This window comes from Amphiura filiformis, chromosome 2 (genome assembly GCF_039555335.1).
Source record: "Amphiura filiformis chromosome 2, Afil_fr2py, whole genome shotgun sequence".
NCBI classification, from domain to species: domain Eukaryota; kingdom Metazoa; phylum Echinodermata; class Ophiuroidea; order Amphilepidida; family Amphiuridae; genus Amphiura; species Amphiura filiformis.
Window position 1 is genome coordinate 91,553,617 of NC_092629.1, and position 25,325 is coordinate 91,578,941.

At 38.7% G+C, this 25,325-nt stretch overlaps 1 protein-coding gene across 1 annotated transcript in view; it reads right to left on the reverse strand.

Annotated features, from left to right (window-relative positions):
- Positions 1 to 23,364, reverse strand: part of LOC140144752 (uncharacterized) — a 40,690-nt gene extending 17,326 nt beyond the window's left edge. Inside the window, exons 1-9 of the mRNA XM_072166561.1 lie at positions 23,323 to 23,364; positions 16,927 to 17,297; positions 12,291 to 13,170; positions 11,352 to 12,253; positions 8,154 to 8,685; positions 6,343 to 6,687; positions 5,231 to 5,480; positions 1,903 to 1,996; positions 358 to 662 (exon numbers count right to left, since the gene is read on the reverse strand). Of these exons, the coding sequence (XP_072022662.1) occupies positions 358 to 662; positions 1,903 to 1,996; positions 5,231 to 5,480; positions 6,343 to 6,687; positions 8,154 to 8,685; positions 11,352 to 12,253; positions 12,291 to 13,170; positions 16,927 to 17,259 (3,641 nt within the window). The 5' untranslated portion in view covers positions 17,260 to 17,297; positions 23,323 to 23,364. The remainder of the gene's footprint in view (positions 1 to 357; positions 663 to 1,902; positions 1,997 to 5,230; positions 5,481 to 6,342; positions 6,688 to 8,153; positions 8,686 to 11,351; positions 12,254 to 12,290; positions 13,171 to 16,926; positions 17,298 to 23,322) is intronic.
- Between the last annotated feature and the right edge of the window lie 1,961 nt (positions 23,365 to 25,325).

Here is a 25,325-nt window from a genome sequence, read left to right on the forward strand (position 1 = left end):
TACAAATAACATGACACAAAACTATACAGCAGATCAGGCCAACATATACTATCACCATACCAAGTTTGAAGTTGTTCAGTTATTGCTTTTTAAGCTGCAGAGTGGATTAATGAAACTGTTGGGAAAATATGCAAATAAGCTCTTTGATATTCATAAATATGCCAATATTATTTACCAAAACTATACAATTTGTATTGCAATTACAGTCCAACACTTTTTTAACACATAAATTTCTCAGTCATCGATCCAGAAAATTGACGAATGAGGGCAGCAGTGTAATACACACCATGCAATTCTGAGTTGGTACTCTTTAGTTCTACCTCTTTGGTATCATGTCACATCATCATACATACATACCCTCTTTGAATTGGAATGGTTGGTTCCTGCAAACTTTTCTCCAACTCAGCTTGTCTCTGCATCAGCTCTTTATGTTCATCCCACAAAGAATTCTCCATTTGCATTAAGCTATTATACTGCGGCTGATTCCGTGGAAGAGACTTCAAGCTGTTCCTCAGGCTAGAGATTCTTTCCAGCAGGTTGACATCTCTTGACATAATGCGTGCAATCTCTTCTTTACGTGGGTCTGAGGGTGATGTTGGCGATGTGGCATCATTGGGGTGTTGATACCCTATGTTGGTTGAAAGTGATGCTGTAGGTCCCTGCTTGAAACAAGAAGGAAAAAGGGTTAATTTATCATTTATGTCATTAACAAATTATTATATCTGCACATAATGCTTTGTATCTCATCTTTGGGTGGATCTGTTAGTGATGTGATGTCATTGGGGTGTTGATGTTGACGTCCTGTGATGGTTTATAGTGATGATATCGGTCTTTACTTGACACACACACAAATCCCTTTATAATTCAAGGCATTGACATCCCATGAGCTAATGCTCCCTATCTCCTCTTTTCGTGGATGATGATGCAGGAGGTTAATGTTGGATAGGAGAGCGTGGCCTAGCAGTTAAGGCATAGGATTGTGAACCCAAGGGTCAAGGGTTCAAATTCCAGGTCTGGCTCTTTGTGTCCTTGAGCAAGACACTTCACTCTACTTGCTTAGTGCTTCGGACGGCACTTTAAGCTGTTGGTCCCGTGTACATGCATATTTTCTCACATTAATGTAGTGTGCACGTTAAAGAACGTCACAGGCTATTCAAAAAGAGCAGGGGATCATCCCGGTCATGTTGACTGTACTTCAAAAATACACTCATCTACTCTAGGTTCCAGAGTAAAAAATAAGTACAGCTTGTCTGTACGCAGTGCGATAATACTCATATATATGAGGGAGGCACTTATAAGGAAGAAAAAGAAGAAGTTAAAAGATGAAAAGATCATGCCGTTTAACAATTAGTAGCAGTCAGCAATTAGACCAGACTTACTGCATGACAGACGCATACAAGTTTTCTTTTCTACCTCGGACCTCCAAAGACTGGAACAGACTCCCAGACAACATCATCAACAGCAGTTCACTCACATATTACATCGGTCAAAGAGCCGGAAGTCCATGAGCATGTATCTCTCTACCGTGGCTCTACATGGACTAATTCAGTCTGTCGTCACATACCAAGGATAAGAAGTATGGATCACATAGACAGTGTTGTCATGGTATTGGACTATTCTCTTTAAAATCCACACTCCCCTGTGGAAGATTTTGGAAATATCTTCCACAGGGGGAGTAAGAATTTCAAATGGAATTAGCACATTAGGTAGCTCCATTGAAACTCACCCTCCCTCTGTGGAAGATTCAGGTTGAATCTTTCTTAGAGGGTGTATGAATTTCAAATGGAACTGTCTTATGTACTACTTCCATTTGAAATTCATACTCCCTCTGTGGAAGATATTTCCAAAATCTTCCACAGGGGTAGTGTGGATTTGAAATGGAATAGCCCATTGTGTGCTTACCATTAATCCTCCATGATCTGATCTGGCTGCTGTAGGACTCTTGATATTCTTTCTTGGTTTAGGGACTGGTCTCTTCCTTTCTCCTGCTACAGCCCTAAAAAATTAAATTTGTAATTTATACATTTAGCGCAATAAGCTAAGCCGATTGGGCTATTCGAGTAATTGAAATCCATACCCCTCTATGGAGGCCATGATCTTAATCTCCCACACAGGGAGTGTGAATTTCAAATAGGTTACCTGAGTGGGTGACACCATATGTGACCAGATCTGGTCCAATCAGGCTAAAGTTGGCAATAATGAAACTGAGATATAGGCAAAAAGTGAGGAGAAAAAACAACAACAAAAAACATACAAAAAAGGTTCATGAATACCTTTGCAACCAAGTATTAAAGAGACCTGGGGATTTAATATCCTTAAGGGGGTACTACACCCCTGACCAATTTTGTGCCTATTTTTGCATTGTTCTCAAAAATTATAGCACATTGGTGACAAGTAAGATATGTATATTATAAGGGCAAGGACTACAGATACTGTACTGATAATTCAACAACTCAAAGCAATTAGTTCTTGATTTATTGATCAAATATTGGTTTTCCCTCATTTTTTACTGTAACTCCACAACTGTTGTCTGTGCTGAAATAAAATTTCCAGTGCAGTAGTCCTTGCCCCTATAATATACATATCTTGCTTGTCCCCAGTGTGCAATAATTTTTGAGAAAAATGCAAAGATAGGCACAAAATTGGGCAGGGGTGTAGTACCCCCTTAATATACTTAATATAGTAAGTGTAGGTACCAATCAAGTTAGTAATGGTAATTACTCAATTGTAAAAATTTCAGACTTTAGCCTGAGTGGATCAGATCGGGTCACATTGAAATATATATCCCCTATGTGAGAGATTAGGGGGTGTATGGATTTCAACTGAAATAGAACATTACAAATAGAGTACAACCTCTTTTATCTGGTCCCAAGTAAACACACCATGTTTTTAAATTTATTTATTTATATTTATTTATATTTATTTTTATTTATTTATTTATAACATTCGGCCGAAGCCAGGCTAAACCCAATAGTGCTCAGAGGCTACTAAATTAAAGGGATGCCTCCAGATATGACGGACAGGGATATGGGAAGAGGTCCGATTTTAGAAGCAGGAGGAAAACCGGAGCACCGGAGAAAAACCTGCGAGGACGAGCATGGATCGGCAACCAAACTCACATGTGGCACTGCGGGGAATTAAACCCGGGCCACAGTGGTGAGAAGCGAGTGAGAAGACCACTGCACTAACCCGCCCTCTCCTAAATGTTTTAAACAGGTTATGTTTTGGGGTTTGGTTTTGGAAAAAATGTTTTAATAACATTAAAACCACACTAGACCTGAAATAGTTAGGCATGCTCTCAGTTCCTCCTACTGACCAGACCCGGGGTAAGGGGGGGTAAGGCACCATCTGGGGGGGGGGTAAGGCACCATCTGGCAATACACTAAGCAACACATTCATGTATGTCAGTTTATTTGAGATTCCAGATGAAATCAGTAAACCCCATATGGAAGATATGGAAGAAATGACCCTAATCATGTAGATTTCAAATGGAGTTGCCCATTCAGGGAACATCATTTGAAATTCACACTCCCTGTGTGGAACATTAAGGTCATGTCTTCCAATAGACTGTGTATGGATGGATTTCCACTGGAATATCCATTCCAATTGAATACATGAATACAAAGGGGTCGCGCTAACCTGCGTTTCTGCGCGTACAGCGCATATTTTTAAGTTTGGGCGCATATATTCATTTTTGCATATCAGTTCAGGGGTTTTCATGCAGAAAAATGAAAACATGTGAAAGAAAAATAAAAGCTTTGATCTCCATTATTTACGGTCTGGTCCAGAAATTATGTAACATAAAATGCAATGTAACATAAATGTTGAATTGAAGTCGCCAGTAGCATTGTAACATAATTTAAAAATAGAAATAAAATACACACCACCGCATAATTACACAGATTGCGATATTGTCTAGAATCACTGCTGATGAATTATTGCAGTACTGAATGATGACACACGACGTGAGTTGGTAATTTCTAATTCTAGGATCGGAAAGAAATGCTTTGTGGGTGGTGTGTAGAGATATGCCATCAGTGAAATACGACACAATGATCGGTCGAGAAGAAAAAAATGACAAAAATTTGCCCTTGAATTATGTTTTATAGTCATAATACTCCAGTAATCCAATAAATATCATAATATTTGGCCTAAACTTGAACTCATTTGCAATGAAATGTCATTTTTTATTGAGTAAAGCATTGCTTCCATGTGGTGCCAATGCCATGGTGTTGAATTCTGCACTTTGCCGAAGTTGAACTGCATTTTGTGGAATTCGGCGAACTTTTATGGCATAAAGCAACACTTTTATAGTAAGTAAACTGCTCTGGAACTTTCTTAAAAAGCAAGATAGTTGGTTACAGGCGAGAATCGTGCCGTGAAAAGCGAGATCACGTTTTTTGCTGGGCTAAACAACTATTATACCAATGGTCATGATGGTACCGGTAACACATCATTATAGCCAAAATCACAAAATCTGATACTGATACATATAAAAATGGTACATTCAATACTTGACAGATTAGAGAACCCCTCGTTTTAGGATTTGAGCGCATATTTTTAACACTTTCAGGGGGTTCAGGGGTTCTGAGAACCCCTGGTTTTAAAACCTAGTGCTACCCCTGAGTCCATGCGAAGTTATTTTGAGAGAAAAACCCGTGTATCATTTTAATTCCTTCAGTTAGATTTACCTGGTCAATATGGTAAGTTTTACGTGCAAATGAGTGGATTAACCTGTATTAGGTATGACGATTAGCATTTCAGGGACTTCGTGGGGTTCATTTTAAATTTTGGACTTGGTTTTTGAATCATATACAAAGACAACAATGTTAGAATGAGATTACCACTAGTAAGATAATACAAAATAAAGCACACAGGTATGTATAATGTTGATTTAAGCATTCTGCCATGTAATATAAACCACACACTTTCCTTTATTAAACCCATTTTTTGTTCAAAAGTCATTATCTAGCAATGAATGTGTTACAAGTGGACTTTTATACATACTGGATTTCAATCAATGTGTTACAAGACTCAAATCATGGAATTGGGTGATTCTTTCATATATGCTATTTTTCACATGCCCAATAGACACAGAGAATGAATTTGAGTTGTTCTTTCATGCATATGACAAGCCTATGTATAGCAACAATTTCCCATGCTTAACTCAATTTGGCCAAAGTATGGACTTAGGTGGCTTTTGTATTCATATATTCAATTACATTCTTACCCTTGTGCGGCTACATCTGGTGATTTCTGCTGACCTTTAGCGCCATCACCTGGAAGTTCTGGAAGCTGTCGATTAGGCTGTTTTTGCTGATTAGGTATTAAAGGCATCTGCTGATTATTAAAATTATCTGGTCGTTTTACAGACGGCTGATGATCAGATTGTCCTGCAGGATCTGTCCTTTCCTGTGAGTCTCCTGTAGGAATCCGGATGCTTCTGCCTTCTGGGGATTGTCTGCGAGAACTACCACCCCCTGAAAGCAATTATCATACACCATTTTATCTGAGACGAATATAACTAAAGAGATAGGAAACAATGCACTTATACCATTGTCCACTGTGAACCATGTCATACGTGGCATCATTATACAAAAATTCATTAAATTATGGCAAAATGTAATGTAAACTTCTTTTTTTCAGATTTTGACATAATTTCTTAAATTTTGGCTCATTTTATGTAACAATTCCTGCCAAATTAATGCAACCTATGAGTTTGATTTTTTTTCATACATATAAGAATTGAATGTTTGTGCATGTACTGAGCATGTTCTTTTAGTGATTGCACAATAGAAAGAAATGAATTAGTAATGCAGCGCGTCCACCCAAGCACGCTTATCAAAGTTGGTGATGTTACTTCTGATGAAGATTCCTACCGACAAGGATAGACGTAAAATGTAAGACGTAAGACGTAAGAAAGTGCGACAATTTAATTTAGGTATTTGTATAATGATGCCGCATAAGACATGGTTCACAGTGGACAATGGTAAAAGTCTTTCAATTTGTGCCAGTTCTCTTGACTATGCTTCAGTGGTCATGAAAAGACTCAAAAGATAACCTCTGCCACAGTAATCCCTAGCTATTATCTGAAACTGTTACATTCAAACTCAAGTCTTCAAATGATAGTCATCAAATAACCAACAGATATATGACGGACTGTCATTCAAAGACAAAGTAACCAATCAAACTATAGCTTTTATATCTTTTAGCAATTATAAGCTACAATTCCCTTTAGCCCTACTGACTCCCAGGTACTGACTATTCTAACCACATCACTGATTGATTCCATACACGATATAGGCCCTCTTTGTAACAAATTAAAATAGGTCTTTAACATACCTGGTAAGGGCTGCAACTTGTGTGTCTTACGCTTTGGATGCTGATGCATCTTAGTCGCACACACATCACATGACACTGCGTCACACTGCTGGCAGTACTGAGTCGCACGTTGACCGCCACACACAGAGCACATTTTTGGTGGTGATGAGGATCTTGTCTCTTCCGGTGCTCCCAATGGCATTGAGGGCGCTTTGATGGTGGGGTATACATCTTGGCGAGTGTGATATGCGCGGTTTGGGTGACCATGCCATTTGGTGTCGCATTGTTCGCAACGGAAACGATCGGGACAACTGTTGCAAGATTTGGTGGCTGAGTCTTGACCACACATGGAACAAACAAGGTGATCTGAAATTTTAAAAAATGTTAAAATTTAAAATAAATATGTCTTAACTCTATCTGTTGCTTTTAACCCCATGGGCACTATTGCCTTTCTTACAGTGCCTCTGATTGGTTAATTAAATTCAGGCTTCTTGGTATAAATTTAAGTTGCAATTTTATAGAAAACTGGTAACTAACAATAATTAGAAATTGGATGTTTATTTTTCATATTTTTCTCCAAAAATCTACAAAAAAAAGTGCAGATTCTTGTTTTTTAAGTAAAATTAGTGAAAATCTGGCAAATTTATCATAATTTTGAAGCAAAATAAAATAATTAACAAAAATATTTGGGTACATTTGTGGAATCCCAGTCGCACATTTATCCCTACCCAACCCAAGATCAAGTACCCCCTCTCCGTCCCCTCTGTATATCACTTACCATCACATTTATCCCTACCCAACCCAAGATCAAGTACCCCCTCTCCTTCCCTCTGTATATCACTTACCATTACATTTATCCCTACCCAACCCCAACCCTCTGTATATCACTTACCATTACATTTATCCCTACCCAACCCAAGATCAAGTACCCCTCTCCTTCCCTCTGTATATCACTTACCATTACATTTATCCCTACCCAACCCAAGATCAAGTACCCCCTCTCCGTCCCCTCTGTATATCACTTACCATTACATTTATCCCTACCCAACCCAAGATCAAGTACCCCCTCTCCTTCCCTCTGTATATCACTTACCATTACATTTATCCCTACCCAACCCAAGATCAAGTACCCCCTCTCCGTCCCCTCTGTATATCACTTACCATTACATTTATCCCTACCCAAACCAAGATCAAGTACCCCCTCTCCTTCCCTCTGTATATCACTTACCATTACATTTATCCCTACCCAACCCAAGATCAAGTACCCCTCTCCGTCCCTCTGTATATCACTTACCATTACATTTATCCCTACCCAACCCAAGATCAAGTACCCCCTCTCCTTCCCTCTGTATATCACTTACCATTACATTTATCCCTACCCAACCCAAGATCAAGTACCCCCTCTCCTTCCCTCTGTATATCACTTACCATTACATTTATCCCTACCCAAACCAAGATCAAGTACCCCCTCTCCTTCCCTCTGTATATCACTTACCATTACATTTATCCCTACCCAACCCAAGATCAAGTACCCCTCTCCTTCCCTCTGTATATCACTTACCATTACATTTATCCCTACCCAAACCAAGATCAAGTACCCCCTCTCCTTCCCTCTGTATGTCACTTACCATTACATTTATCCCTACCCAACCCAAGATCAAGTACCCCCCCTCTCCGTCCCCTCTGTATATCACTTACCATTACATTTATCCCTACCCAAACCAAGATCAAGTACCCCCTCTCCTTCCCTCTGTATATCACTTACCATTACATTTATCCCTACCCAAACCAAGATCAAGTACCCCCTCTCCTTCCCTCTGTATATCACTTACCATTACTTGTTTCAGTAGAAGGCACCTCACTTGTTGATGGCCTCCCACCACTAGCTGCAGAATTCTGCACCCATGCTGGTTTCGGTGCAAATGGAGGTTTTGAAGAACCACTGGAAGACTGTGTAGGTTGATAGCTAGACTGCGCCACAGAAATTGCAGGCCTGCTAGACTGTGCCACAGGAATCGCAGGACGGCTTACTTGTTCCTCCGACGCTGGTTCTATGGCCCTATTATTGCTATTTAAGCTTGGTTGCGATGTTCGTCTGACATACACTGTACCGCCCTCGGGATCATTTACACCCGATGGAGGATACCGAATCGCAGCGATAGTTCCTTCCAAACATTCAGTGACTCGATCCCGATTTGGGTGTGTCTTTTTCAAAAATGCTTCGATTTCAAGTTTAGCCAGTATGAGATCAGCTGTCACCACGGCAACGGTGTTGGTATTTGGAGCCTGCATGTCTTCTGGAAAACAGACGCCATCTTCGACAACTTCAGTGTAGCCGAGGAGATTAAGGACATCTCTAGCTCCCTGAAATGAAAAGGTATCAAAATACTTGTTACATTTGGGTGGAGGGAAGCATATCGCCCTTCTATAAAGAGTATTTTGTGATCCTATTAGCATCTTCTTTTTATGACATTTCTCAGTATCCATTAGAAAAAGCTTATTTCCAAAATTTCAGTTGATTCCGATTTTGCATTTGTGAGTTATGCATGATTATGTGTATTACACTGCTCCATATAGGTCACTGTGTTGCAAATTCATTCTGGTTAACCAGAACATAATTCAAATTTGACAATATTTTTGCTAAACGAATTAATCTGCAAGAAAATATTTGTATATAAACTCTATGTAGCCAGAGCTTTCCAGTGGCATAAAAATCTCAAAAACTTTTTGATAAAAGGGAGTGCCGGTGATGAGTCTGTGGATCATCAAATGCCCCTTTAAGCCACCCCATAAAGCATGCAGGTTTCATGAGATATCCTGGAGACCTCCAGCAACCTTTTCCACCCATCTTGGGAAGCATCCCAAAGTCTCCCATTGGCGAGACGTTTCTGGATTACTATGCCCATTCACTGTGAGGGAGAGCTCCTGTTGGTCTCACAACTGGAGGAAATTTGAGTACATTCCAAAACAGAATCCCAGAATTAGTCTCCAACAAATAATATGGTTTTGGAGGAAAAAGTATCCTGCAAAGGAAGTCTCCAGATGGAACTGTTTGCACTTAACCCCACGAGAACTACCTGCCGATTGGCCAAAACGAATATCATGTCCAATTTTGAACCAATTAAGGAGGGTATTATTATTAATAAGATCATCTGCAAATGCACATTTGACCATAAATAGTTTAAAGCAAATGAAATGAGCATTTCAATTTATCAACCAATCAGAAATGTTGTTAGATAAACAGTAGCGTTCAGTGGGTTAACAGGTTTCTGGGAGATTTTGTATCCCAGAAAAAGTATCCACGAGGTCTCCCAGAAGTACATGTGATAGGCAAGTGGAATGATTATCAAAAATTCCACAGATATGAAAGTAATCAGCATGCCATACATATGCATACATGAAATGGGAAGGACAATTGTTATTATAAACCCTGTTCGAACTAGGTTCAAAGGCCTCTGGAGGTCCATTCTGGTCATATTATGGACCAATAATTGATCTTGTCTTGGGGCTTTGACCCAATGACCCAAAGTCAAAAAATTGCGTACAATTTGGTTTAGTTTTTCTTGTATAGTTCGCTCTTGAATAAATTCATCAGGACTGTTCCAGCTAGTACACTGTGTATTTGCTATTACCAATACCAATCATTTAAAAACATATGTGTTGATGCCCCTCCCCCCCCCCCCCCCCACCGGCCCTGGCTACACCACTGTATTTACTACATGGATCGAATCCATGGGTTCCTACAGTCACCCATGGAAAACAGGGTACTGAAAAGCACTACACAATGTCCACATCAGCCATAGATGGGTTTGTTTACATTGCATTAATTACTTCAGAACAGGCAATGCAGATTCCAAACAGATAAAACTTACCTAATATCAGTTTTAGTTGCCCTTAATAACTCCAAATTGACAAGACATTGAATTCTATTTGCTCATTTTCATACAAAATAACATGAAAATCATACAGGTCATTTCTGGTTGATTGCAGCAGGCCACTTGAAGTAATCAATATTGGTACTTGAATTGCGTGACTCAGTGACTTTCTGCTCATTGTAAGACTGACAGTGTTGTTAACTTGATTGCATAACATTAAGATTGCCAACTGATATCCTTTGTATTTGAGTTGTCAAATTTATGGACTAGTTACTGTCAAATGAAGTAAACAGTACTTTAATGTCAACAAAACATGCTGCTGCAGAACTCTATGCCTGTGTGTGTGTGTGTCTGAGGGCCGATGACCACCAGGCCGATGACACACATTCGATGGGTGTATGTATTTACATACCTTAATTATACCCACTCTAGTTCGAACACTGCATAAGAGAAGCTGATAGTCTTCCACTGTGATGGTCTGTTGGATTTCAGTAAATTACATACCTTAATTATACCAACTCTAGTTCGGAACACAGCATTAGAGAAGCTGATAGTCTTCCACTGTGATGGTCTGTTGGATTTCAGTAAATTACATACCTTAATTATACCAACTCTAGTTCGGAACACAGCATTAGAGAAGCTGATAGTCTTCCACTGTGATGGTCTGTTGGATTTCAGTAAATTACATACCTTAATTATACCCACTCTAGTTCTGAACACTGCATTAGAGAAGCTGATAGTCTTCCACTGTGATGGTCTGTTGGATTTCAGTAAATTACGTACCTTAATTATACCCACTCTAGTGCGGAACACTGCATTAGAGAAGCTGATAGTCTTCCACTGTGATGGTCTGTTGGATTTCAGTAAATTACGTACCTTAATTATACCCACTCTAGTTCTGAACACTGCATTAGAGAAGCTGATAGTCTTCCACTGTGATGGTCTGTTGGATTTCAGTAAATTACGTACCTTAATTATACCCACTCTAGTGCGGAACACTGCATTAGAGAAGCTGATAGTCTTCCACTGTGATGGTCTGTTGGATTTCAGTAAATTACATACCTTAATTATACCAACTCTAGTTCGGAACACAGCATTAGAGAAGCTGATAGTCTTCCACTGTGATGGTCTGTTGGATTTCAGTAAATTACATACCTTAATTATACCCACTCTAGTTCGGAACACTGCATTAGAGAAGCTGATAGTCTTCCACTGTGATGGTCTGTTGGATTTCAGTAAATTACGTACCTTAATTATACCAACTCTAGTTCTGAACACTGCATTAGAGAAGCTGATAGTCTTCCACTGTGATGGTCTGTTGGATTTCAGTAAATTACATACCTTAATTATACCCACTCTAGTTCTGAACACTGCATTAGAGAAGCTGATAGTCTTCCACTGTGATGGTCTGTTGGATTTCAGTAAATTACGTACCTTAATTATACCAACTCTAGTTCTGAACACTGCATTAGAGAAGCTGATAGTCTTCCACTGTGATGGTCTGTTGGATTTCAGTAAATTACGTACCTTAATTATACCAACTCTAGTTCTGAACACTGCATTAGAGAAGCTGATAGTCTTCCACTGTGATGGTCTGTTGGATTTCAGTAAATTACATACCTTAATTATACCCACTCTAGTTCTGAACACTGCATTAGAGAAGCTGATAGTCTTCCACTGTGATGGTCTGTTGGATTTCAGTAAATTACGTACCTTAATTATACCCACTCTAGTTCGGAACACTGCATTAGAGAAGCTGATAGTCTTCCACTGTGATGGTCTGTTGGATTTCAGTAAATTACATACCTTAATTATACCCACTCTAGTGCGGAACACTGCATTAGAGAAGCTGATAGTCTTCCACTGTGATGGTCTGTTGGATTTCAGTAAATTACGTACCTTAATTATACCAACTCTAGTTCGGAACACAGCATTAGAGAAGCTGATAGTCTTCCACTGTGATGGTCTGTTGGATTTCAGTAAATTACGTACCTTAATTATACCCACTCTAGTTGAACACAGCATTAGAGAAGCTGATAGTCTTCCACTGTGATGGTCTGTTGGATTTCAGTAAATTACATACCTTAATTATACCCACTCTAGTTCTGAACACTGCATTAGAGAAGCTGATAGTCTTCCACTGTGATGGTCTGTTGGATTTCAGTAAATTACGTACCTTAATTATACCCACTCTAGTGCGGAACACTGCATTAGAGAAGCTGATAGTCTTCCACTGTGATGGTCTGTTGGATTTCAGTAAATTACATACCTTAATTATACCCACTCTAGTTCTGAACACTGCATTAGAGAAGCTGATAGTCTTCCACTGTGATGGTCTGTTGGATTTCAGTAAATTACGTACCTTAATTATACCCACTCTAGTGCGGAACACTGCATTAGAGAAGCTGATAGTCTTCCACTGTGATGGTCTGTTGGATTTCAGTAAATTACGTACCTTAATTATACCCACTCTAGTTCGGAACACTGCATAAGAGAAGCTGATAGTCTTCCACTGTGATGGTCTGTTGGATTTCAGTAAATTACATACCTTAATTATACCAACTCTAGTTCTGTACACAGCATTAGAGAAGCTGATAGTCTTCCACTGTGATGGTCTGTTGGATTTCAGTAAATTACATACCTTAATTATACCCACTCTAGTTCTGAACACTGCATTAGAGAAGCTGATAGTCTTCCACTGTGATGGTCTGTTGGATTTCAGTAAATTACGTACCTTAATTATACCAACTCTAGTTCGGAACACAGCATTAGAGAAGCTGATAGTCTTCCACTGTGATGGTCTGTTGGATTTCAGTAAATTACGTACCTTAATTATACCCACTCTAGTTCGGAACACTGCATTAGAGAAGCTGATAGTCTTCCACTGTGATGGTCTGTTGGATTTCAGTAAATTTCGTCCGTATTTCTCCAGAATACCCAATGCTGCAGATAGGATCGGTAGTCCATCTTTACCCTGCATAGATTGGACAAAATAAGGAAAATATGCTTGCTTAAAAAGTTACCTTTTTCAGAGTCTTGGTTAGCAGTGACGTAGCTTGCGACACCATCACGGCGTCTTCATTCAAAGTAGTAATGTTCACAATCCTCCGGTCACCTGACCACCCGATGGGTTGTAAAGTATCAGCAGATCATTATAGATGGCGGGCAGATGGCGGGCAAGACGCCGTAATGGTGTCGCAAGATACGTCACTGCTAACCAAAACTCTGAAAAAAAAACTTTTTAAAGCAAATGTTAAAAAATAACAGATTCCAATATTATCAGATCCACACTGCTTATGAAAATATGGTTAGGCACTGAAAAAGCTGCTTTACATTGTACAGGTGGGTCTATCAGTCAGGATTTTTTTTTTGTCTTGGAAGCTAAAATAACCCCAAAATATCATCAAAAGCTTAACCTGGCAAAACCTGTGAAGATTTTTTGAGAAAATATTCTGAATTTTTTTCGAACATTTATAAGTCAAAATCAATACAATTTGCCAAAAAATGGCTGATTTTACATGATTTCAGCAAATTAAAAAAAATCTCCCAAAATGCAAAATTTTGGTCAGTTCGACCCGTAAAACAGGGTTCTCTTTTTTTGTCGCCTAAAGGTACCTTTCACTATATTAACAGGTCACAAATGTTACCAGTGCACAAAACAAGAAAGTAGAGTAGTAGACTGGGTCTAACTATGGAGATCTCTGTAGAGTAGTAGACTGGGTCTAACTATGGAGATCTCTGTAATCTTTTATTTTATTACTTTCTAACAAAACTTATACTGTAGCCAGCTAAAATTAAGCTAAAATTTATGTGTTTGCCCCAACAGGATCTACAAAAATATAGAATACAAGGATTGTAAATATACCAAAAAGTTCCTTATCTTTAAGACTATACTTTCAACAATCAACATGCTTTCACTGAAGATGAATAACAGTTTGTCCGAGAAATCTTTGATTTCTGCAATTGGAAGCTTTTCAACTTTAATTCTTTAGGTTGTGCAAATGTGTTATATTTTAACTTTCCAAAGAACATTTGAGCCAAAATGACAATGACTAAGTGCTTACAGCTTTACAGTACATGTGATTTTTGATACTATGATGCAATATATTAATGTTGATTTAAAAGATTTATACTTTGCATTAAAATTTCTTGTAAATATTCCAATAATATTAATGTGTGTGAGAATTTTTTTAAGCCAGCTGGAATTCTTGCAATATTTTTTTATGCATCATTTATATCAACATTAAAGAAAAAGGATATTTTCAAGTACCGAGCATCATCTTACATGCAAGCTTTCATTTTCAATATCGTGCAGGTTTTCAAATTTGAACAAAAACCTAATTAAATGTTCTGCAAGAAAAAGATTGTTTAAAAAGAACAAAAAGGATTCACCGAACAAAATAATGCCCATTGACAGTCAACCACTAAGTGTGCGTTGTATTGAATGATCTTTCTTTCAAACTTGGAATGAAGTGAATTGATGCATGCGTTATGTAATCGCTTATTTCTTCGCAATCATTCAACCGATTCCTGTAAAATTAGCATATATACGATGCAGAATAAGATGGGCTACACACTGATTTTTATATTTTTGGATTCTGATGTTTATTTCTTGACTCACGTCCAAATTCATTCACCCAGTATTTTTTTATGGGACACGCTGTATGGTATAAAACAATATCTGGAAGTTATTTTGTTTTATTATTGTTTTTTAACCATGGATGTTTGTGATATGTTTTGATCACATGTATGTGACTACTTTGTATGCATACAATACACATAAAGCAATATATATCTCATTGTACTTTACATGAACTCACTTCTAGGGCATGTACACTTGTACAGTTCAATGATCACACACTATAAACTATGTGTACAGTTCTTGCATGTCTGAACAACACTATATTATTATTATCTTATGAACAATCCAGTGATTATGTACTGATGCATTAATTGTATATCAATTAACTGTAGTCCGTGGCATTTGTATAGCGAGGGGCAAGGGGAGCAACCCCCATTAATGTTCAGGACTTTTTATGAGTAGAAAAGGAGTTTTCAAAACAATACAAAACTTATTTCCTTTGTTTGGCTTTATCTTAAAATCAATATTTCTGACTTGCAACTGATTTTGCTTGATCACATCACATATTTGGGTCAATTTCAGGGTTGTCACTACACTGGTCGGTGCCGGTCGGTAGTAACCAGCACTCAGGCAGACCAACCGGCACTCAAGGGAATATGAGGACTTGCCAACCAGCACTAAAGTAGAGAAATTGTACTTTTTACCCTAAAAAACAGCTGGAAAGTGACGCATGAGAGTATTTTGGACAAATATCATGGAAATTTAGCCGGCACTAAATTCAGTCTAGTGACAACCCTGGTCAATTTAATAACCATTGAACTCTGAATTGATAGGGTTGACAAATAAGGCATTGCAAAATGAAATGTTTGCATGATTTTCACAATATAACAATTTTCTGTTCATTGACTGAAACTAATGTAGACTTTAGACTTTGATAATAATTCTGTCATAAATTATTAACTTATTATGCTATTCCAGTTGAAATCCATGCACCCCTATGGAAGGGGTGTAGATGTCAAATGGGGTCACCCATTCAAATAACCTTGTTTATTTTGAAATTAAGGTCATGTTTTCCATATAGGGGGTGTATGAATTTCAAATGGATTAGCGCAATATGGGAACTGTCAGAAGCTTGCAGCAGACATTACCCTATCTACCAATTAGAGAATGAATGATAGGAGTTTCTGTTTTTACTATCCTCTACTTAGAGAATAAATGATAGGATTTTGTCTTTTGCCTATCCAATATTGTGTCATAATGGATGGGCTGGCCAATATTTTGAGTAGTGGATGCCGGCGCAGCCGGTACTTCAAAATATTGATAATCCCATCCATTATGACACAATATTGGATAGGCAAAAGACAAAATCCTATCATTTATTCTCATTCTTATTCAGTTTTAATGTAATTTTTGCGAGAAAAACTGCCCTTTTTCAACAAAAAAAAGTTACTTTTGTGAGGACATCCCCGTTGTTTTAAATGAACGAAACCATTACAAACATCTAATCCGCCGAATCGCGTTCTTAGTTCTCTCAGACGTGTATTACGCGAACACATTATCGCTACGATCATTGAGGAGCAACAAGCGTGCACGCCGTTGCGTGGCGTGGCGGTGCGCCCTGACTAATATCACTATCAACTATTGTGAGATATTATACACCGAAAAGCCAATCAAATTATGTGAATTCTTTACAAGACGCACCCATTGAATAAGAATGTGTGATAGACGACAGGCAGGTCCAATATTTTGAGTAGTGGATGCCAGCACACTATGATAAAAATATTAGGCCTGTCTGGTGTCTATCATACGTAGAGGATAGTAAAAACAAAAATTCCTATCGTTTATTCTCATTCTTAGTCAGCTAATTATTATTTTGATAAATTGTGAGAGATTAAGGTCATGTCTTCCATAGAGGGTGTATGGATTTCAAATAGGGTTACCTGATTGGGTGACTCCATTTGAAATCTACACTCCCTGTGTGGAAGATTAAGGTCATCATGTCTTCCACAGAGGGTGAATGGATTTCAAATGGGGTTTCCTGAATGGGTGACTCCATTTGAAATCTATACCCCCTGTGTGGAATATTAAAGGTCATGTCTTCCACAGAGGGTGTATGCATTTCAATTGGAATAGCCAAATACACCTTACCTTGATGTGTTTATTCTTCTTGAGTAAATCTGCCAACCCAAGTTTCCCGTATTTCTCCTGCATAGCCACATCAACCCGTAGCATCTCCTGTACGATCTCCTGTATCTTGTGATCTACTCCCGCACCTCCTGTGCCTCCTGCACTTCCTCCTCCATCACCTCCCTTCAGCACATTCTCCAATTTGATGTGAAGATCTCGTACATATCTAGCGCCCTCTGTAGAGTTCTCTGGAGTAGCGGAATAGAGTTCACTGCTTGCGTACTGAGGGGGCCAGTCTGAGGGGATAGGCTGTGTAGGGTCAGTCTGGTGAGGGTATCTTATTATGTCACTCATTGTGGTGATTCCACGAATAGCGAGCGAGCGAGATTCAACTGCGAGAGAAGAAGAAAAGAAATATTTTATGGTAATTAAATTAGATAAAGAAAAAAATTGCTTGCTTGTCTTCATACCCATCCGTATTACATCTAGTCATAGGGTACCCAGGAACACAACAAATCATACCAGGAATTTTTTTTCCCAATTTGACTTATATTTTATCCATTCTAGGTACAGTGTATGACTGATTTTACCGTAAACTTAAACTGAGCTTTAAATCCTGATATCATAGTGATATGCGCCAGGTTTATGTAAGCTCCGATTGCCGACTACCGTATTACATGGACAAAAACATAGCTGGTAGTCAGCCAAAGTTTTTGTGATCGCCAGAGGTCTTGCATGCTTGGCTGAGTGAATATGCAGGTGAAATTACTGATTGTGTAAAGATTATTATGAATATAATGTAATTTTCAAGCACCAAACCCTGGGAAAGTAGTGTAAAGATCTGTGCATTTGTGTTAAAAAGTTGCTGACCACTAGGCTTTGGAATTTTCTAGACTAGAATCAATTACGTGGGTCTCCTATACATGTATATATGTGACCCAATTTGATCCACTCAGGCCACAGTCAGAAATTTTGAAAATTGAGTTGAATTGCCAATACTATACTAACTTGCTGAAAACATACAATTACTGATGTTGAATCCCCATACTTGGTGGCAAAGTCTATCCATAGCAAAATGATGCACTTGTCAGCTGCTAATAACATGTGTCTCATTTCACATAATAGTGTTGTGTTCTGCGGAATACTAATGTGTTGGCTCAAGAATATATAAATATGCAAAGACAGATATATTAACTTGTATTCATTTATTAATATTATTAGATGTTACTATAGGTTTGAGACAAGATCAAGAATAGATGCTTACATGTTTCATACCAGGATCAAGACTGACCATGTGGAATCTCTTGTGCAATCATCTAAGCCCTACATGTATATGGCATTATATGGTCATTAGTGACCAAATGATCAAGGAGAAGGGGATTTAGAGGGGAATTTGAGAGCTCTGGGAGTGGTCTGAGCAAGGCTGCTTGAGGGGTTTGTTACATCACACTAGATTTGAGGAGTGACAGGTGGGGCCACTATCCTTGACTGGCTTATGTTTTTTTGAATAATTAAATTTGGGGTGGGTCACATCAATAGCTTGGAATAAATTCCAGACTCACCTCACTAAGCAGAAGTCACTTCAAATCATCCCGAAGTCATGTAGACTTGCTGGGGTTGAACACTGCATTTTTAGTACAAAGGTCCCACTTGGGATGTTCATGGTTAAAGCCATAATGTACAAGCTTACAAAGTATAATAATTAATATGAAATTGGTTAATTTTTTTCAAACCTGATTTTTGTGCATATTTGTTTTAATTTACACATGTCCCATCTTGCACCTAAATGAAATCAGCCAAATTTGTTGTGTTTGTAGGTCAACATAGTCTTGTTCAAGACGGTCTCAATTATACTATGGCCACTCAGCTAATTTTCTCAAGTCCCTGCTGCTTTATACAGGCAATAAAATCAAATATCTGCACGCATAACATACAGCATGTGGCCCCGGGTGGATACAGGCTTGCATCAAGACTTTATAAGGTCAACAGACCAAAGTACGACATAAAGTCATAATTCATAATTATGACTTTATGTCCTCCTTCCTTCCTTCCTTAAAAGTGCAATGCTCACATGAGTGAGAACAGGCGCACTGTGTGGTGTGCATGGGCGGAACAATAAACGTAGCATGAAACTGAAGACAGGTGCAAAATATATACAGATGTGCGAGTAAAAACTAGGCTGGTGATGAGACTACTTCAGTGGAGAATCCTCAACATGGTCTTAAAGCTGTCGAGAGATTGGTAGTTTGCTGGATCCACTGGGAGCTTGTTCCAATCCCGGATGGTGTGTGGGAAGAATGAATTAGCAAACACTGAAGAGTTGGTGTGGGGTTGCATGAACCTGGATGAATGGCCTCTGGTAGATGAACAATGATGGATGAGGTATTGGTTCCATGTGATATCAACCAGGTCAAATCTGATCTTGTACATCATCAGTAGGCGACTGCAAAGGCGTCGGTCCTGGAGAGATGTCCAGTTCAGGTTGCGGAGCATTGAGGTGACGCTACTTCTTCTGTCGTAGATTCCTGTGACAAAGCGGGCAGAATTTCGTTGCACCTGTTCGAGCTTCTTTGTATTCCGCTGTGTGTGGGTATCCCAAGCTGATGCTGCATACTCCACAGTGGGTCTGATGAAGGTTGTGTAGGCTGCTTCCTTAACTTTCTGACTGCAGTGGCTGATGTTGCGTGACAGCAAAGCCTTGGTAGAATTTGCCTTCTTGGTGACGGTGTCTACATGAGTGTTAAAACTCAGTCTGGAATCAAGATGGACGCCCAGATACTTAGCTGAGTTGACAGTCTCCAGTGTGTGGCCAATACTGGCCATGGATGGAATAGGACGCTGGAGTGGGCTTGCGTTTGTTGGTCACCTGCAATACTTGGTGGAAGCTCTATAGTCCGAAGGTTCTTTAGTCCGACGGTTCTTTAGTCCGAAGGTTCTTTAATCCGACGGTTCTTCATTACGAAGGTTCTTTATTCCGACGGTTCTTTATTTCGAAGGTTCTATAGTCCGAATTTCAAAAAAGGTTCCCTAATCCGAATAACAAAAGAGGTTCTTTAATCCGAATTTTAAAAGCGGTTCTCTAGTCCGAATATGAAAATAGGCTCTATGTTCCGAATTTTAAAAAGGGTTCTATAGTCCGAATATGGAAATAGGCTCTATAGTCCGAATTTTAAAAAAGGTTCTATAGTCGAAATTGCAAAACGGTTCTATAGTCCGAAGGGATACCGTGTTCTTTAGTCCGAATTGGTAAGCGGGTTCTATAGTCCGAATTTTATTTTTTATCATTTGTTTCAGTGTCAAATCATCACTTGTTAAATATAAATCCGCTGAAGTTTAACATGGTTGGTTTCTCTGGATATTTTTCGTAGCATACATTAACGTTCACCTTTATTCTGGTGATATTTTCTTCATTTTATCCGTTTTTCATTTTCGACCCGTTCAGGGTAGACCCTGAATACCGTTTCTGGCCATTTTTCAATCCGAGGGCCTACTTTATTAAAAAATTGTGTTATGCAACTTGTTGGGCGATCCAAGTTCATGTGTAGATCTCAAATATTTATTTAAGCTATAACATGCCTCTCTTTTTTCCACAGAAAGGCCAAAATATCTCTAAAAAGATTTTTGTTTTTACCGGAATCCATCTACATTATATCGTCATTACATCGTGATTTGGTGGTGTACACCCTTTTAATAGCAGTAGCGTCATATCCCGTTTGCCATAGACTCTGCTTTAGTATTATCTAGCTAGAAGGCGCAGTATATGTTAATGTTTTAAATATTCGGACTATAGAACCTTTTTACTGATTCGGACTAAAGAACACGGTATCCGTTTCGGACTATAGAACCGTTTTACAATTTCGGACTAGAGAACCCTTTTTTGAATTCGGATTATAGAGCCTATTTCTATATTCCGACTATAGAACCCTTTTTAAAATTCGGACTATAGAGACTATTTTCATATTCGGACTATAGAACCCTTTTTTAAATTCGGACTATAGAGACTATTTTCATATTCGGACTAGAGAACCGTTTTTAAAATTCGGACTATAGAACCTTGAAAATAAAGAATCGTCGGAATAAAGAACCTCTTTTCAATTTTTTTTTTGTTTTTTGAATTTCTTTTAAAATTCGGACTAACGAATGCTATGAACACGTGTTCGGACTAGCGAACCTTCGGACTAAAGAACCTTCGGATTACAGAACCTTCGGATTATAGAGCAGTCCCCCAATACTTGGCACTTTGTTTCATTGAAGCTCATTAGCCAGTCAGATTCCCACTTCTGGAGAGCGTCAAGGTCATGTTGAAGAGCAGCTGAGTCCCCTGGAGATGTGATGTTTCGGTAGATGAGGCTATCATCGGCGAACAGTCTTGTTGTGGAGTCAGAGACACAATCAGGAAGATCGTTGATGTAGATAACAAACTCCTATATATTAGAACTGCATAGAATTTTGTTTCAACTGAGTCTTAAATTAGCAAGAACAATTAGGTGCATGGGTACCAATTTTATACTGTTGACCAAATTTTGAAGAAATGTGTATTTCCCATATTAGGGCCTATTTATAGACAGACAAAATGGCGTATACATATATCGGTCTGGCGAGCGAATCTAGTCACATCTAGACTCGCTCGCCATCGCCAGTCCTACAATACATACCATACCTAAGGACTGACTTACGCCATTTTGTCTGTCTATGGAAAATAGTTACGCACTTAACTGTTTGCGCAGGTCAGATATTCAAAAAATTTCTTCAAAATTTCATTAAAGGTATATAAAATTGGTACCCACCTTATTGTGCTTGCTCATGTGCTTAATCAAGACTCGGTTGAAACAAAATTAAGGATTGAATGCATTTTAGTGTCCAAAAAGGCAAACTTATCGTCAAAGTTCTGCGAATTCTCCACCCTTAGCTGCGAAGGGTGCAGAATTATCGGGAATAAAATATCCGATATTTGCGATCAAAAACATAAAATTACAACTTTGGACATACTATTGGCAAAAGACATTATTGCCAAACAATATAGAATAGAACATTTTATGTCAACTTGTCAAAATATTGAAGAAATGTGCTCCCTAAACTTGTGGCGACAAGGCAAAATAATTCCCATTCAAATTGCATGCGAAACTGAAAGTGCATAACACAGGCTAGTTACATCCTTAATTCAGTCATTTCATGATTTGCCTTGTACTTCTACTACTACTCATTATTGGTCATGCTATATACTAGGAGTCAATTATTTGCCTTGTAATTGCATGTTGAGTTCTTCAAGTTGCTGCTTGGCAGATCTAGAGAGTCATTGTAATGTTGTCATGTCATGCTATTTATATTGATATTTTTATTTCACAGTTATTGGTTTTAGACACTACTCTGTTCAGTGTGTTGTGTCATACCATTGCCAATTCATTAATTTGATACTTCCTATACATCCAGTTGATTCCCGGTTGACAATGCCTAAGCATCGAGCTACTAATGGAAGGAGATTCCACAGAAAAATCCTAATCCACTCAATAGGGTTAAGCCGATTACGCTATTCAACGCGAGTCATCACTTGAATGGATTTAATCAGTACAGTCCTCAAACACGGCCTTTGATGTTTATGATGGTTATGCGACAATATCGATCATCTATTTTAAAATGTAATTTAAACCGACCCCCAGGTGACCCGTGCGGAAATGGATGGTATTAGTGCCCTTTTGCATCGGTCACATGATCTTCGATTGCGTCATTGTGTTTCCGAGTTCAAGTTGATTTACTAGCGAAAACCTGATCGAATTCCCTCTTTTCCTTCCAAAGTTACGGTGAATTTACGTATTTTTTCTGATCGTGATTAGAAATACTGGCGGGTGTCTGCGGGACTTTTAAACCAGTGGAAATGATTTGGAAAGGTCTTCCAAGACTGGCAATGTTGTTTACGATCCGCCAAGCTTGGCCATAAGAAATATTGGCGTTATAAAATTACGGAAGTAAATTGTTTTCCTTTGTTTATGGTCACGGCCACAATGCTTTGTGGGTAAAATGACGTCATTCTGCTTAGAAGTCGCGATAACGGTGGTTCATAACCGGCCAAGCTCAATAGATAAGAAGCTTAGCAAATCGATATTGCGCCATTCATACCTGATTGCTCAGTATCGACTCATAACCATCATAGTACAAAGGGAACTGGGTTCGTGGATTCTCCTTCTATGATATCTCGATGGCCTAAGTATGTACTTACTGGATTTTTTTTATGGCCACCCAACACTCACAGCTAGCTGAGACTGACCAGGGTTTGTGCCAAATAAATCGCCTTATTTTGTCATATTACAATACATTCTGTGACCCAAATATAATCTCCACGTACTATAGTTCCTTATGGTGATCTGGAAATTTTGATTTTATTGATTTATACCCAAAATAACATGAAATTTCCTTACTTACCTTCGCAATAACATCGGGAAATAACACGGGAAATCCCCCATATCGTAATGAATGTCAAAGGTCAAAAGAGGGCGCTACTGAACAAAATTGATAACCCCTGTTGATAACGACTCCCAGGGATGACTCATTGCCACAGGACTCAGTCATTGCTATTTTGTGCATGAGGTGACAATGATCTAGCAAAATCGTCACATCAAGGCGTTGTTGTTTGTTTGTTTGTTTGTTTGTTTGTTTGTTTTATTTGATTTATTTCATAAACTTCCAGGCGTCTTTCTTTCTTTTCAAGTTCAACATATCAAAACGTACGGTACCCTAAGCGCCATTGATCATTTTCTTATTTTATTCCATTACAACCATCCATTGACATCAACAAAAATCAGACATTTTCTCAAAACATTTGTATTACTAAAATCATAACTTTGAAATTATTAGTCCTATATCATGCTTCTTTACACCAAAACAAACATGAGAATGTCCTGCAATTTATGATCGTATCGAAAATAATGTAGATGATATTGTTCACTCGCAAATAATTTTTATTCACCTTCACCTATGCATTAATATTGATTCATTCTCTGCCTGCGATCCACGTTTTCAGCTTTTTCACTGATTTTCTACGTAATTTGACCATTTATCTCAAAGCATTTCAACGTCATGACACCATTTGTATACCTGCTTCCTGGTATCCAATTGGAGCCTGGGATGTTTCAAGCTAATCATATAAGAAAGAATCTGATTTGTCAAGTATCTCACTCGCAAACGGCGGAAAAACTAAAAAACTAGTATTGAACTTTTGCAGCAACAGCCCCAAATCACCTCTGCGTGAACCAGATACCATTGGTCTTTCCGCACTCTGTATACAATACGTGCAGTGAGGCGGTTGGTATAGTGAGGTTTCAAAAAGGTTAAGACTGGTAACATGAGCCTGCACAGAACGATATGCACAGATCTCGTTTGACCTTGTGATCCCTATAAACAGTGTTGGAAATAAGTAAGAAGTCGCAGTTTGTAAAGGGTCTATCACAGCTAAAACGTTTTGATATGATCAGTGTATTCTTTTCAAGTTGTCTTTATTCAGGTCTTTTCAAAAGTTTTTGATTTTATCCGCAACTCAGTTCTCTTTTTCAAGTTGTTCCCTTCCACAAGTTCATGTTAGTTTTTTCCCTGAAGTTTTCCCCGGTTCAAATTAGTGCATATGACGGTCGCACTCCTCAAGTTGAAGTTCTCTGATGATAGTTTTCTTTTCTAGCTCATTGTGATAAAAAGTTTTACAAATTCCAGAATTTCCTTCGCGGGATTTAACTGGAGGGGTCCACATGATCATGAGTAGGCTATGCTCTCCCCTTCATGTAAGTTCGCCCAGTAGGCCTATATTTTACTAGAAGAGGGGCACCCCATGCTGGAAAGATTGACTTTAAAAAAATTCGTCCCAGCTCCATGATCAATGCCACCCCCACCGGCTACTCTCTAGTCCCATCCCTTTGAGTTTTCTTCCCAGAGGATGATTTAAGCACTTCCCAGAAGTCTTGCGGTTAGCACAGCTGTGTGAGTGAACATGACACCACTGCCCGCCCACTGCATACACACGTGCATGGTTAAATTTGAATTTGGACAGATATATTTACAATAAAAACACCTTCTAAAGGTTGGTCGATTTCACATTTTATGTTATCTACAGAAGGTGTGAATTATCCTTCATGCATACATCACTTTAGATCTAAAATCGACCAAGTAATGACGACACACGGGCAATTCTAAAACAACATCTTTTGCACAGAGTTCAATGGGATTTGAAAAGTAAAGTGGCAGTTGAAACTCTAGTGGTAACACTTTTACGGTGCATGATGGGGCTTCCTTAAATCATCCTCTGTTTTCTTCCTTTCCTCTTCTAATCCTCTCTCCCATTTGTTTCTCTCTCACCTACTGATTTCGACCGCACCTTACACTCCTAATCAGACTCCATTCGGGGAAACTGAATAAACCTGACACCCCCCTCCCCCCTC